Source organism: Silene latifolia, chromosome 3 (genome assembly GCF_048544455.1).
Source record: "Silene latifolia isolate original U9 population chromosome 3, ASM4854445v1, whole genome shotgun sequence".
NCBI lineage: Eukaryota > Viridiplantae > Streptophyta > Magnoliopsida > Caryophyllales > Caryophyllaceae > Silene > Silene latifolia.
In genome coordinates this window covers 17342310-17356981 of record NC_133528.1, presented here as the reverse complement: position 1 = coordinate 17356981, position 14672 = coordinate 17342310, and the positions used below count along the sequence as shown (strand labels likewise).

The following is a 14672-nucleotide window of genomic DNA, read 5'->3' as shown; positions in this document are numbered from 1 at the left end:
TCCATCCCGGCATAAAATTCAAATGCCATTACTGAATCCCCGAAATAAAATTCAACTACCTTGGAGTAAAACAATGTGTAGACACCATCCTCAACACGAGCGGTGTGGCGTAAGGAGACTCGACAAGCATAAGCTGATAAGCGTCCCAATAAGACCTGGAACAAATAACCAGCACAAAATGCCCAACCTGATAACTACAACTACCATAATTTGCAGCAAAAGCCATAATAACCACAACCGACTGGCCCAAACGTTGATCTAAACCGACTTGTATCCATAATGATCGGATTTCCGCATACACAAACCCACCACTTAAATGACCCATTTGCAGGTCTACTTGTGAACTATCGGAATCTGAACCAAGTTGCTGCAATTGCACTCTCTATCCAGCCAAATCACATCAAAGATACAACATCATTACCACAATGACTTAATGTCCCCGCAAATTGCAGGATAAACGTTACCCCAGTTTCTTAACGGTCCCAAAAAATTGTGGAATAGGGGGATCAAATATAAGTAATCTAACCCTTTTGTTAACACAAAAAAATTATTTGCAAATAATCCAAGATGAAATTGAGTTCAGAACTGCATTACAAGACTGCTACTTCACACAGGAAAGAAGCGCATTTTTTAGTGAGCCGCTTTATTTTATTCCATCATAATCTCAAACCAAAGACTTAGAACACCAGGAAAAATACAAAGTACGTCTGTCTATTAGCCAGCATGGTAAACAGCAGAGCACGAAAGAGATCAGACTGACAGTACACCAAGCGGTGAAGGGATGAGAAAGAAGTCGTCAGTTAAGGAAGAAGCCCCAAGAAAGGCTACACAAGTGTCACTACTCATAATCATGTGTCCTTAATTCTTAAACAGACGTGTCCTGTTGCATTCATCTGCAGGACACCCTATACTTCCACCATTCGACAAGTATCACCGTAGCCTAGAATGTTGCATCATGTATACTGTATATATATATATATATATATATATATATATATATATATATATATATATAAGTAGAGAGCTTCAATTTATGCTAATACAAAGCTTTTAAGTTTTGGGTAGCTTGTGATTTTACATATACTAGTCAATTAGCAATGGAAAAAAATGGACGGAAATTTCCGGCACAAAGACAGGAGACTCAGCCAGGGAGGCAGCGTCAAATGGATCCACAGCCGCGGCATGCCAGCTTTGAATACAAACCCGCCAACAAGCTGCAGGTATACATGATTATCTGTCTCCTAGGCTCTTCATCTAGCACCATCAGAAAATACGGAGTATTACACTCTATAACTTGGCTTCTAGGAGAGCTACTAACTATTGACTATTATATGTATGTGACAGGGGAAAGTAGCACTTGTGACAGGGGGAGACTCTGGGATAGGAAGAGCAGTGTGTCATTGCTTCGCTCAGGAGGGTGCGACCATAGCTTTTACTTATGTCAAGGGTCATGAGGATAAAGATGCCCGCGACACCCGTCAAATCATCAAGAGTGCCTCGGTATCTGGGGCTATGGATCCCATTGCAATCCCAACTGACTTGGGATATGATGACAACTGTAGGCAGGTGGTTGATGAGGTGGTGAATGCATTTGGGCGCATAGATATCCTGGTTAATAATGCTGCAGAACAGTATGAATGTAACACTCTGGAAGATATTGATGAGAAAAGGCTTGAGAGGGTGTTCAGGACTAACATTTTCTCACATTTCTTTGTCACCAGGTTCGCACTCTGTCATCTCTACTTTTACTATGCAAACAGCAACAATAAAATTCCCTCCGTCTCCTTCTTCATTTGTTTACCTTTTTTTATTCTTTACAAGGAGTATTTTAATCAAAGCTAAACAAATGACTAGGACAGAGGGAGTATTACCTGAGTCCTCTTAGCGCTTCCGAATGACCCATAATGAAAATGTAAAGTCTATTGAATGACTGCTATTTCACAATAAGACTCCTTAAACTCAACCAGTTAAGCTAATCCTGCACTGAAGAATAGTGAGCCTTTTTGTACTTTACTAGCATGTATCATATATCTACCGTTTCGAGCCTAGAATGGAAATTCTCATGTGCATCTATCTATAATCATGCGTACAGGCATGCACTTAAGCATATGAGGGAAGGAAGCAGCATAATCAACACTACATCAATAGTTGCCTACACAGGTAATCCTAAGTTATTAGACTACACAGCTACCAAAGGCGCAATTGTGGCTTTCACAAGAGGTCTAGCCCTCCAGCTCGTAGACAAGGGTATCCGGGTCAATGGGGTGGCCCCAGGTCCTATTTGGACGCCTCTGATACCTGCCTCATTCAAGGAAAGCGAAGTCGAGTCCTTTGGGTCAGAGGTGCCTATGAAGAGGGCAGGGCAACCCCCTGAGGTTGCACCTTCCTATGTGTTCCTTGCGTGCAATGCGGACTCGTCTTACATTACAGGGCAGGTCATCCATCCCAATGGTAAGCCTCACCATTTTTCCTTCTAAAATGGGGGTTTTCACTTTTCAGCTGTTTTTATTTTAAATCTCGACTAAGCTGATGGTGTTCTGCTCTTTCAGGTGGAGCGATTGTGAATGGATAAATAAAACTTTCAATGGTTCAAGCTTAGTATCTTTTTAGTTGGTACTTCATCTGGGTGTCAGAAGCAACATGAATAGCCTAAGACGAAATGTACGACTGTAAATGTTAATCGAAGAGAACTAGTTTGTTAACAATGTATGTGTGTTTATGTAATAAAAGCTTGTGTTTTACTCGGCTCGTGTAAAGGGCTCCTGGTAAGTAGTACTCTATGTTTTTCCAAGCCTAATAACAGTTCTAGCATGGATGAATTCTAAGACATGATCGTCATAGAACTAAAGTACTCGGGGCTATTAACACACTATTAGACAAGTTAAAACTCAGAACTTTGTTGCGTCTGTTAAAATGATCAACGGCTGCTGCTACAAAGAATTAATTTACAAAAACTTTGACGCGTTGAAGTGTAATTGATACAGAGGCATAAACAACTACACTATTACAATGAAGAATGTTCAATGATAAAACAAAATTAGCACTCACAGTGGCACCAGCGGATTGACTAATGAAGATCAAGAGGATCCACCAAAGCATACTTCCAAACCATTTCCACCAATTTCCGCGATGAAGCACTGGAAGCCGCAAGATTCTAGTTCAGCAACTACTTTATCGACCAGAACGTTTGACAGAACTGAATTACATGGTCAAGGAAATAGACAAAAGTGACACGGTAACAAAAATGGGTAAAACATACGATGCTAGCATAATAATTCGACTAATCATACAAATCCTGTTCTGAATCTCAGCACAATCACAAGCCGTGTTGCATGTTCGGGATTAGGGGAACATGTTCAGGTTCATCGATTGGGTACAGAACTTTAGATATAAAGAACTATGGCAATCTAGTTCACATCGACTCCATTCAAGTAGAGACAATTTGATTCGAGTATAGGCAAACAAAATCCTAGATGGCTGGAATGATGCAACCATGATCATGAACAATACGAGGATGGGGGTTAATGCATAATAGGCATACAGACCCATATTTTCTTCCGCAAGTCTTCTTTTACTGTCAGGGACTCAGGGTACCTAACTAGCAATTAATACACACAATGCTTCATATTAGTAGGATGGTATTAAGTAAAGCAAAAGAGCGAATGACATATACACATCTGCGAATAGAAAACTTCAAACATCTAAAAGGATACGTGTTGGCAACAATGTCAGAACACAGCCACCACCACCAGCTCCTGTGAGCTTAGAAGATAACTTATATTTCAGAGTTGTTCGAAGGACAGTTTCTATTGAAGAATGGCTCACACCCATGCACTGAAGCAACCCTTGGTTCATTTCCATCAGCTCTTCCACCTTTTCTTCCTTTTCAGTGATAGAAACATCATCAGTTACTGGCATTTGGATGATTGCAGACAACTCTTTGCTAATAGAGTCAACAGCGCTGAATACAGAAGCCATTGCATCAGGGTGCCGCAGAGTTCTCTCCGACACACCAGCAACTAGTGCCTTTGTGTTCCTCCCAACCTTAGTATTTGTAATTAGCATCTTCAAATGCAGGTTTGACTTGAGCCGCGTGAGCTCACCTGACCTGAACTTTATCATATTTCCTGTGGCATAGTATATTATTAGGTGGTGGTACTACACATCACAAAAGGTGAGGCTAGAAGTAGTTGCCCTGCATTGCAAGCACTTCCAGAGTTGGCATCAACAAGCCCACATAAAATATGCTACTCAGTCTCATTAGAAGACTAGAAGTATCTCGGATGCATCATGCATGTCCAAGTGTCAGACTCAGCCATTTTATGAAAATGTCCGAGTTTGGGTTTGAAATGAAGTGTCTATGTGGTAGACTCGAGTCTAGATGTCAGGCGTGGGAACATGTACACGGGGTAATATGAAGAGTTATAACATAGCATAAAACACAGCGACTTGATTTAGTAAGACACATAAGAAATCGATAAAAATGGCAAGTGACATAACCACTTAGAGGTGGCAATCGGGTGGGTCGAGTAGGATTCGAGTCGGGTTATTTCAGGTTCGGGTTATCGTGATGTCGGATAGATTCGAGTCGTGTACATTTGTGGGTCGGATCGGGTTCGGTCGGATTATTTCGGGTTATGACTTACCTCGGGTATCGGGTCAGAATATGGAACACTTGGTCGGGTGACGGTTGTTACGGATCGGGTTAGTTCGACTAAAATTCATGTAGCAGTTCATATCGGGTTAAAAAAAATTAAATACTAATTCTTATCGGGTTATAACGGGTCACAACTTGTCCATTTCTAGGTCATTCTTTAATATTATACAATAGAATATGGAGAGTTTACTAAAAAAAAATATGTAAGATATTGTATTCAAATTTTTAATTTAAGACTAATTACCATTGCTTGATTGATTATGAATTTATGAAGTAAGTAACTCATTTATTTAATATGGAATGTGAAATACCAATAAATAACATATTTAAATAATTTTATGTTACCATTGGACATAGGACTTACGATAAAATTTGAACTCAAAAATATGAAAATCAAAGATAGATTGGTAATTAAAAAAAACAAATACTTTTTCACTCGATTGTGAAATCACCCGAACTTAAATTCACCCAAATTCGAATTAACCTAACTATAATTAACCAACCCCAAAAAAAGAAGTCACCCACATGGCCCCATTCTCCATTTTCTGTTTATGTACAACGTGGGTTTGTGACTTATGAATTGTGGCTTGCCCACAAAGACACGTTGTCTAGAAGACTAGTAATTAGGAAGTTATCAATTTGGGTTTTATAATAGGTTGTACTTGTATGTCATATCTTTTTCATTTATGTTCCTTTGAAAATTTATGCAAAGTTTGCAATTTTTGAAAAGGAAAATAAATGGTTCAACTAACTAATTTCAATTAAGTTTCGATAAATCGTCAAAAAAAACTACATTAATCTATCATATACAACGAAAAAAAAGTGTATATATGCACACAATTAAAATAGAAACATAAATTTAGTCAAGCTTATAGATCTAGGAGTTCAATAAACTAAATGTTAACACTTGTACGATTCTAGTGGACTCGTATATTAGACATCGACATTCATAGAACAAATTAAAAAAAAAACTTTTAATTTATAAATTTAATGTTATAATCTTATAGACATAGTCTTATTCAGGTTTGTATCAGATAGTCGAGTCTTACCCAGGTCGGGTTTTTTCCTTGTCGGGTTTAATCGGCTTCGGTGTCGTGAGGTTCAGGTTATATCGATTATCGGATGTTAATAAGAATCGGGTTATGTCAGATCGGGTGTTATGATTGTTTTGTATTTTCGGGTGTCAGACGGGTTCGATATCGAGTGAGTCGGATCGGTTTTGTCGAGTCGGATCGGGTTTTGCCAGGTCTTACCACTGAATGACACTCAACAGTTATTCAAAAGATTTCTTCAGTTCAGTGAAAAATTCCTCCTTTCATAAAGAAGTTCAAGAAAGAGAATATCATTGAAGCTACTTCCAAGTTCCATCTAGAAAATGCTTTTGGTGAGTCTCAACTCCAAGAATAAAGTCCTACATAGTATCCCTATTCCTAGCACTGTAGAACAAGAAGTTTGAAAATGAGAACGACGACATACCGTAGGTGCTTACTGTGTTGTCAATACCAGATGGCTTGCCATGAATTAGCTTCTCTCCTTCAAACGCCCATTTGTTTACCAGTTCAAGCTCATTTTCACCGAACATCAACCAGCCTTGCTGACTGTAGTCAAGGCCAGAACGTGATGATAATGCATGTAAGGCTCCTGAAAGTGCTACGCAGAAGGCAGCAGACGAACCCAAGCCTGAACCTAATGGAAGCTCTGATGTTATAGTGACGGTGGCGGATTTGTACCTGATTAACCAAATACACCAGCCAAGGACAACATGTGATGACAGATGAATAATTTGTACTTAGTTCAGCTAACTGCTCCGAATAACAACATACCACTCACTCAAACCAGGCAAGTAATCATCAGAACCATTGCATATAGATTATAGACTAATTTTGTCTTTAGCTATATCGCATTAAGAGGATGTATAACCATCACATACCCATGAATGCAGGTATATAGCCAGAGAAAGGCAGATACTCCAGAACTCAGAGCCACCTTTGCCTCAGGAATAGCTTGGTCTTCAATGAGACATGCTATGGACCGATGAGACTCGAGTGAACAAGATTTGGGTGTTGAAGGGTCAGGACTGTCAAAACCTGGTAATGCTTCCCTGATACGCCCTATAGGCCATGAGAATTCTAAGCCCATATCTTTAAGCTCAAGCTTCAGTATTTCATCACCATCTGCATGGAGAAAAGAATCACCTCAGGCTTCACAACAGCATGTTCACTAGTAAGTAGTAACTGAACGTCAGATTTTAGCATCAAACTGAAAAGTTTAACATCTATCTGCAAAGATGTGAAAACTAACATTGTTATTTTTTTTTTTCATTTCAAGTTTATATCCAAAGATAGATGTTTCAATACCAACTTAAATAAGGAAATCTTACACCCACTCGTCTCACAGTGACAAAAAAGAAAAACGATACCCGAAAAGTGAAGCTGTTTTTTCAAACTCCAAAAACTTGATTTTACTCTCAAAAGTATATTAAGTTATTCAAACTCCTTTATGCGAAAATACCAAGTAATTTAAATTATCATTACCAGGATAAGATGAAAAACTCCGCTAAGAAAATTCAATATTAATTGGCATGTTAACAATTTATGAACATCACGTTTTAACATCAAAGCCTGGATTAAAGGCTTTAAGCAAAAGGTTTGACTACTAACAGCTTTGTAAAGTTCAAGGATAAGCTTCTAGCAAAATCTTATCTTGATGTTGGGATACACAACAAAATACGGAATGGGGTAGATATGAAGGTAAGAGGGAGGGAGGGTGAATGGACCAATGTCATTTTCCTCCCAATCTTTCCTATGTTGGAAGGATATTAATTTACATTGTATGAGGAAAATGGAACCCACCAATACCCTCCCTCAAAACCTTTCCAATCATTTCACGAAGCAAACAAGGGGGAAATCCACTCCCCATCTTTCCCTTGCCATAAGAATCCCTCTCCAAACAAAGGCTAAGGCCTTGTTTAGATACAAAACAAGAAAACAAAGGAGGAGATGGGGGTGAAGGGAAGGGAAAGGGAGGGAAGGAGGAACAGATCCAAAGAGTTTTCCCTAGAAATTGTTCATATGTTCGGAGAAATTTTGATTAGGCTAGGAGCAGAAAAAATGGATCCCTCCATTTCCTTCCTCTTCCATTGCCATCCTACCTCATTTGCTAACCAAACAAGAGATTTTGTCTCACTCCCTTTCCCTCCTTCCCTTTGCCTCCAAATTCATCTATCCAAATAAAACCTAAAACTCCCCTACTCTTACATACTACCTCCGTATTTCTATTTTTTTTCCCACTTCTCAAATTTCCCCTTGCATAATTTGAAAAGTGGGAAGAAAATAAAAATACAGGAGGGAGTATGTATTTTTACATCATCTGACAATAATGTCGAGAAATTCAATGCCAAAACAAAATGACCTCAAGTCTTGACACTTTTACCCTTTGTTTGGATACAAAAAAAAAACGGGAGGAAAGGGAGGGGATTGCGAATGAGGGAAGGGAAATGGAGGTGACGGAGGGGAAGGAGGGATGAAGGGAAGGAATTTTCCCTCCAAATCGTTCGTTTGTTAGAGGGAAAAAATTTGCCTTTTTCAAACAAATGAAATTGTCTCTTCCAGAACCCCCCACCTCCATTTTGTTACCCGAAAAATGGAAATTGTCTCCGTCTAAATCCCTCCCCTCCCTTTCCGTCCTAATTTCCCCATCCAAACAAACGGTTAGGCAATTGAGCATACATTCAAAAAATTTCTCCACAATATCCATCAAATTTCAACTTCAATCTAAATTAATCAATTCTTCAATTCCAACAAACTTGTTAATAGAAGAACGTAGAAATTACTATAATAAAACACAGCAAAGTCTTGTTCAACATAGTCTCTCCACCAATTAGCAATATTAAAAACAAAACTCAATCAATTCTCCACCAAAAACAAGCAAAGAAAACCGGAATGCGATCACAATAATAATAATAATAATAATAATAATAATAATAATAATAATAATAATAATAATAATAATAATAATAATAATAATAATAATAAAAACAAAAAAAAATTCAGATCAAATTAATCTCAAAAGAAAACAACTTTAAAATGAAAAGCAAAACAAGAGAAAGGGTTAAACCGTCGGAGAAACGGAGAGAGACGGAAGTGGTAAGGTTGATAGAGGAGGCGACGGCGGTGGTGCCATGAACGACGGCGTGTTCGCCTGATAATATGATTTTACCGGGAGCTCTGGCTATTACTTCCATCACTATTTTCACTATACCGTTATCGATCGATAGTCGGAAAGACGTAAATAGTTCGTTCCACTGATTCGAAAAACGGGTGATATACGCCCAGAAGTTAGGTAAGGTAGAATACTAGAATGTGTGTCACGATTTTTATGTTTGAAATATGGTTTGCCACCTTTATATTCTGTTATGGGACTTGCTTTTTGCTTATGGCTTTATATTGGGCAAGACCCACGAGGGTTGCTTTTCTGTCCAGGCTATTTGGTCGTGCGCTTCTCGTGGGTTACTTGTAAAGTTGTACGCAAATTCTCCGTCTTAAATATTTAGACGAGTCAAATACATACCAAATTATACACAAATTCTTATTTGTGACGGTAATATTCGTCACAAACTTGTGACGGATATTGTTTCCTCTCACAAAATGTTCATTAAGAGGTCGAAATGAAAAAGCATGGAGGGTGTCCCACTTTGTCCTCTCCTTTTTGTGAGAGGTTCTGAGCTTTAATGACGAGATTAGGCACAAAATCATGCAAAACTAGTTGCAAATTATATGATATACTTCCACCATATGATAGTATTTGAAGTTTTGTCTTTATTTTCACCATATGATAGTATTTGACTTATTTTAAGATTTAAAACGAAAATTTCATCTTAAGAAACTCGTCTACGTTATTTGTGATTTTGGTCATATTGACCTTATTTCCTACTACGTGTTATTTAGGATAATATTTTCATTTTTTTGCCGATGTCTCAAAGTAATTTTTAAGACACAAAATTTCATTATAGACGGTCATTATCCGTCTATAATGGAAGACGGGTCAAATACAATACCATTTTCCTAATAAAACAAAAGACAAGTGGGGTGGTGGGGTAAAAAATGTCACCACTTTCATTGTATTTGACCCGTTTATAGCTATAGACGGATATACCCGTCTATAACAAGACTAATTGTTTTTAAGATAAAGGTATAGTGAATATTAGGTCTTAGCTTAGAGTTCCATTTTTGAATTTAAACTTTAATCTAGTTCCATGTCAATTGACATTTGTTTTATTACTAAGTGGATGGAGGAAAAGACATGATGCAATTTCCATTGGAAACGTTCCTGAAGTTAATTAGTGACTTTGATATTATTTCTCGAGCATTCACTTCTCAAAAACCCAAATGTGTGATTTGACCTTTCTTTTTGGTAGGTAAATATGACTATGCTAAGATTAAACACAATCATTTGTTTGTCCATTTTATTTTTTGTAAGAGTGATTTTAATCAAAAGTAAATAAATGATTAAAACGAAGGGAGTATGTCTATTTGTTAAATAGATGGAGCACGACGTAATATCTTGCATACGTAATATCTTACATATGACTATATACTCCATATGATGTTTTATGGATTCGTTTGAATGCTTCAAATTACCAGAGAAATTACGAGGAATGAATAATTTAATCGCTGCAACGCTATCTTCGGAGTATAGAATGATGATATATAATATATTGTCAAGTAATAACGTCAAATATTTGAGTTGAGGTAATTGATCGGATCTCCGAATGATTGTCAGCGACAACAACAGAATTCGGATTTACTATGTAAGACATCTGGAAAATTTTACTATACATTTTCAATTAAATGAGGAATTCAGTGTGTCACGAATTCACGATACTTCACGGACCTCAATATATTCCTCGAGAGTTGCACCAAGAACCTCAGCAAGATGGAGTAGAAACATATCTGATCCATGTTTAGCCAATAAGGAGACTGCTACAGGAAGATCTTCGTACGTTCCCAATGGTATTGTGACCTGCGAGATGAAGATGAGTTGAAGAAGATTAACGGTGGTATGATATACTCGTGAAATATCATCGATGTTATGACAGAATTAAGGATGAACCTGGCAAAATCCAGATACTCCAGCAATAGACAGTAAGCTAAAAGCTCTAGCTCTGAATGTTTCCAAGGAAGTTGGCTCAGTCAGCAGTTTTGGTGGTGGCCCAGGAACTGTCGGAATCACAAGGATACCCCAATCCTGCAAACAAGTTCATCAATTTGTCACACAATGTTAAATTGTCAAGGATTGGTAGCTCAAGTTATGTTATTCGGACTCTTCATATTTGCTCATGTATCCGTAAACCTAGAAAACTGATCCGACCAAATTAATCTAGTCAATGGCAATAAATACAATCTGATGTAGACCAGGACCCGAATTGATCCGAGCTGAAAGTACATGACCTATAATGACAGAAATGACTAGTTTGAAACAGAAACCTTAAAAATCACGAGCTGAAATAACGGGCCCCATAACAACCTCTAATCACTCAAACTTGCTTGAACCGAACTGACCCATACCTTACCCCAACCCCACCAAGCCAGTCTCAAATAACCAGATTGTCAGGTCTACGTTTGACACCCGACATGGGTTGACACTCGGACACTTCATTTTAAAACAAAAACTAGCTAAGTTTTCGGTTCTGATTATTTGGGTAAACTAAGATGTCCTCCTATAATAAGTGAGTACATAGAAATAGGTTATAGAATTTACCCCTAGAAGAGAAGTTAGTGCAGACCGCAATTCCGTCTTGACAGCAAGGCATATGTCTATGTCGTCATCATCAGTAGAGCTAACTGCTTCCCACACTCTTTGTTTTATTCCCGGCCCTAAATCAGGTTTAACAGAAGAAATCCATTCACCATGGTTCTTCTTGAACTCATACCTACAGTCAGCCAAAGCATGATTCATAGACCAAATGTATAGAATGTTTGATTACAAATGAGCTACGCTGATAAGCTGGCTGCACCTTTGTAGAATTCGCATAGCACTTGAAAGCGCTGCCAAAGATTGTATCTTGTACTCTTCGCTATTGCTTCCTTGGCTCATGAAATGTTCTAGACTTGGCACATTTTCCTCTACATAGTCCCCGAGCGTCATAAATTTTAATACCTGGCCTGCAGTAATGTTATCAAAGTTAGTTACGGAATATTCACTTATAACAAACTGACAGAATTTTCTTGTAAATGCTAAACAGTCCATGAATATGAACTTCTCGCACCCAAAAAGGAATTCATATACTGAAACAGCCAAGAAAAACATACCTCCAAACAGTTTCTCTATGGACTTGACAAGAACTTTCTGAACTCTATCAACTGGGATGCATAGAAGTTTGAACCAATCTTCGGGAATAAATACTGGATTAGGAACGGATGGAGGAATATCACCTGGTGGAAGTAGAACATGTCCTACTCTTTTCAAAATGGTTGGATCCCTTGCAAACCATCCTGCAACAGAATGTTATGTTCAACAGATGCCCTGAATTCACTCCGCATATGACAAATGCTGTTACAGAGATACTTAGATGAGACGATCTTACATGTGAGACGAACTCATTAATCTTATAATTACATGCGGAATACATAAGGAATTGGATTGGTCTCGTGTGTGAGACAGGCCAGATTAAAATTCAGTACATGAGGCTTTTCAAGCAATTTAGTTATCTTTCGTTGTTAAATTTTCTGAAATGATAAAATCATATACTGCTTCACTACCAAGTCTACCATACAGTTGATCTTTACCTACTGTATCAAAACTCTGAGCCATAGGAATAACACCATCAACCGAAACAACTCCATGAGATGGCCGAATTCCATAAATTTTGCAGAATGCTGCTGGGACTCGTACACTTCCTCCAGTATCAGTACCTGATAATTCAAATAGAGGAAAGATAATACCATGAGTCCATGCTCAATGGCTGACGATCTTCATTACACAATCTTAAATGAGATCTCACATATGGAACCAACTAGTTGAACATACATTTACGTGATACGTAGTGTCACACGTGTAAGCAGTCTGATACAAGACACAGATTAATTAAAAGATACATGTACTTTTGATGAGAAACAACACACCTAAAGAAAAATCTACAAGATTTGCACCAACTGCAACAGCAGACCCACAAGAAGATCCTCCAGGAACACGGTCGGGAGCACACGGGTTTGTAGGAGTTCCATAATGAACATTCTCTCCATTTATACTGTCAAATTGAAATATTTCGAAAAAATTAGCAATTTCTTCCAGAAAAGTTGGCCCGCTGCAAAGCTTCTCAACAGGCCTTTGCCATTCAAAGGTAATTTGTCTGATGGCATGTGAGTTGAGATTTGCTCAGTAAAAGGATTATACTTGAAGCATGCAAAAGGGCGATGATCAAAGACGAAAAGTGTCATTCTTTCATCGGAATGACAAAATTACCACATAGCGTTCTTCAGGTAAACCATATCTGATGAACCCAATTACGATTATAAACATGGTAAAGTTATTTCAGAAGAACTCAAATTTGAAAGACTAACCTGTAAGCCATTTCATCCATGACAGTTTTACCAATGGAAGTAGCACCAGCCCTCAGAAGAGCTAATACAACAGGAGCAGTGGTTTTAGCCGGCGAATGAGTTGCTGCCCAATCAGGATTCCCAAACCCAGTCACATATCCTTCTACATCAAATCTGCACTTCAATTTTACTCTTCAAATTGTGTTTATAGAAACTGAATTACACAATTCCGCAATGAATAAATGTAACCAGTCTCGCCACTAACTAGCCAAGTCAATCAGTAAAAAAAACTTAAACTCGGACGAATAAGGGAAAAAAATAAACTACCACCCACAAGTAGGAAGTTGATTGAGCTTATTAACTTAAAGTATCCGGATTGGAATGCTCAGAACTCGAAAGTAAAGCATTACCACTCATATGATCAGACTTGAATATCGAGTGAACCGAACAGTTTTGCAACAAAAAAAGAAGTAACTACCACCATAGCTCATCATAAATATCGTCTCAATAGATCAAATGTACGCAACCTTAGCTATAACAAGTCACCCCAATCCAAAAGGCCGACTGAAATTAAATTGATACTTCTTTCGTCCCAATCATTGTTTTACCTTGATTATTCTTTTTGAGAGGGATTTCCGCTGGAGCCAAAGACTCGTTACTTTTTGGTTTTAGATTATGATGAAATAAAGCAAAATGACTCACTAAAGCGTTTTTTTCTATGTAAAGTACCGGTCTTTCGATATAGTTGTCGATGCAATTTTCATCTATGATTATTCGGAAAAAGCCTAATTATGTTGCTAACATAAGGGTAAGGCTGCGTACTTCTGAAACCCTATAACCCGCAAATTGCAGTAGCCATTAAGGCACGAGGGTAATGTTGTTGTTGTTGAGACGTATTTTAATCAAAGGTAAACAAGAATTAAGTGATAATTCTGACAAACAATTGATAGAGTACGCAATGATTGGAAGAAATGGAAGAATAACTGACATGTCTTTAATAGCAAAGGTGAGGCCTTTTAAGGGAAGCTTATGATCATCTTCATCATCATCATGATCATGGTCAGAAAGAGGATGGAGTGTGAATTTGTCCATGAAAGCTCCATGCTCCGACTCCATCTCAGGAGAACTGATAACTCTGATAAGCCAGTGAGTGAATTTAAGTGTTACAGTTCAAGGAACTCGGATAGAATACGGGATTTATTGTGCATGGGGTTGTAATTTGGTGAGCCGGCTCCACAAGTCCTTTGGACTTGGGCTCTGTTCTTTTGGACTTAATTTCAGTTCTAATCAGTTCAGTTCAGTTCAGCTCCATTCAGTTCAGTTCAGTTCAGTTCAGTTCAATTCAGTTCAGTTCAGTTCAGTTCAGATCAGTTCAGTTCAGTTCAACATTACTATTATTATTCTTATTGATATTCTTATTATTATTTTTATATTAACTAGTCGCTGCGCCGCGCCCTACCGGGCGCGGAGCCTCG

General features: G+C 38.0%; 3 protein-coding genes across 7 annotated transcripts; 1 reads left to right on the top strand and 2 right to left on the bottom strand.

The window, feature by feature from the left end:
- Positions 1–1003: 1003 nt before the first annotated feature.
- Positions 1004–9073, bottom strand: LOC141647319 (mevalonate kinase). 4 transcript variants are annotated; one of them, XM_074455451.1, is made up of 6 exons: positions 8774–9027; positions 6588–6831; positions 6134–6387; positions 3714–4127; positions 3049–3196; positions 1004–1254 (listed from the first exon to the last, which is right to left on the bottom strand). In XM_074455451.1, exons 1-5 carry the CDS (start codon positions 8898–8900, stop codon positions 3078–3080), a joined length of 1158 nt encoding a protein of 385 aa, XP_074311552.1. In that variant the 5' UTR covers positions 8901–9027; the 3' UTR covers positions 1004–1254; positions 3049–3077. The 4 variants fall into 4 exon arrangements, with proteins under 4 accessions (XP_074311552.1, XP_074311551.1, XP_074311554.1 ...); XM_074455450.1 differs by lacking the exon at positions 1004–1254 and having other exon boundaries at positions 2882–3196; positions 8774–9073; XM_074455453.1 differs by lacking the exons at positions 1004–1254; positions 8774–9027 and adding an exon at positions 7318–7393 and having other exon boundaries at positions 2882–3196.
- On the top strand, positions 1047–2720 carry LOC141647320 (NADPH-dependent aldehyde reductase 1, chloroplastic-like). Of its 2 annotated transcripts, XM_074455455.1 has the most exons (4): positions 1047–1220; positions 1345–1721; positions 2093–2451; positions 2550–2720. In XM_074455455.1, exons 1-4 carry the CDS (start codon positions 1098–1100, stop codon positions 2570–2572), a joined length of 882 nt encoding a protein of 293 aa, XP_074311556.1. In that variant the 5' UTR covers positions 1047–1097; the 3' UTR covers positions 2573–2720. The 2 variants fall into 2 exon arrangements, with proteins under 2 accessions (XP_074311556.1, XP_074311555.1); XM_074455454.1 differs by having other exon boundaries at positions 1098–1220; positions 2093–2554.
- A 1273-nt stretch (positions 9074–10346) lies between the features above and the next one.
- Positions 10347–14413, bottom strand: LOC141647318 (amidase 1). The gene is made up of 9 exons (XM_074455449.1): positions 14186–14413; positions 13219–13371; positions 12781–12905; positions 12445–12570; positions 11968–12150; positions 11673–11820; positions 11417–11588; positions 10769–10903; positions 10347–10678 (listed from the first exon to the last, which is right to left on the bottom strand). The coding sequence occupies exons 1-9, from the start codon at positions 14311–14313 to the stop codon at positions 10532–10534; spliced, it is 1317 nt and encodes a 438-aa protein (XP_074311550.1). The 5' UTR covers positions 14314–14413; the 3' UTR covers positions 10347–10531.
- Positions 14414–14672: the final 259 nt, after the last annotated feature.

Excerpts from the sequence above, each read along its gene's own strand:
- LOC141647318 (XM_074455449.1), bottom strand. The coding sequence starts at position 14,313 with ATGGAGTCGGAGCATGGAGCTTTCATGGACAAATTCACACTCCATCCT. Across the intron at positions 10,904-11,416 it reads CACTAACTTCTCTTCTAGGG|GATTGGGGTATCCTTGTGAT; the intron begins GTAAATTCTATA and ends ACTTGTTTGCAG. Across the intron at positions 10,679-10,768 it reads GAGTATCTGGATTTTGCCAG|GTCACAATACCATTGGGAAC; the intron begins GTTCATCCTTAA and ends TTCATCTCGCAG.
- LOC141647319 (XM_074455450.1), bottom strand. The coding sequence starts at position 8,900 with ATGGAAGTAATAGCCAGAGCTCCCGGTAAAATCATATTATCAGGCGAA. Across the intron at positions 6,832-8,773 it reads CTCTCTCCGTTTCTCCGACG|ATGGTGATGAAATACTGAAG; the intron begins GTTTAACCCTTT and ends TTCTCCATGCAG. Across the intron at positions 4,128-6,133 it reads CAACACAGTAAGCACCTACG|GAAATATGATAAAGTTCAGG; the intron begins GTATGTCGTCGT and ends ACTATGCCACAG.
- LOC141647320 (XM_074455454.1), top strand. The coding sequence starts at position 1,098 with ATGGAAAAAAATGGACGGAAATTTCCGGCACAAAGACAGGAGACTCAG. Across the intron at positions 1,221-1,344 it reads AACCCGCCAACAAGCTGCAG|GGGAAAGTAGCACTTGTGAC; the intron begins GTATACATGATT and ends TGTATGTGACAG. Across the intron at positions 1,722-2,092 it reads TCACATTTCTTTGTCACCAG|GCATGCACTTAAGCATATGA; the intron begins GTTCGCACTCTG and ends TCATGCGTACAG.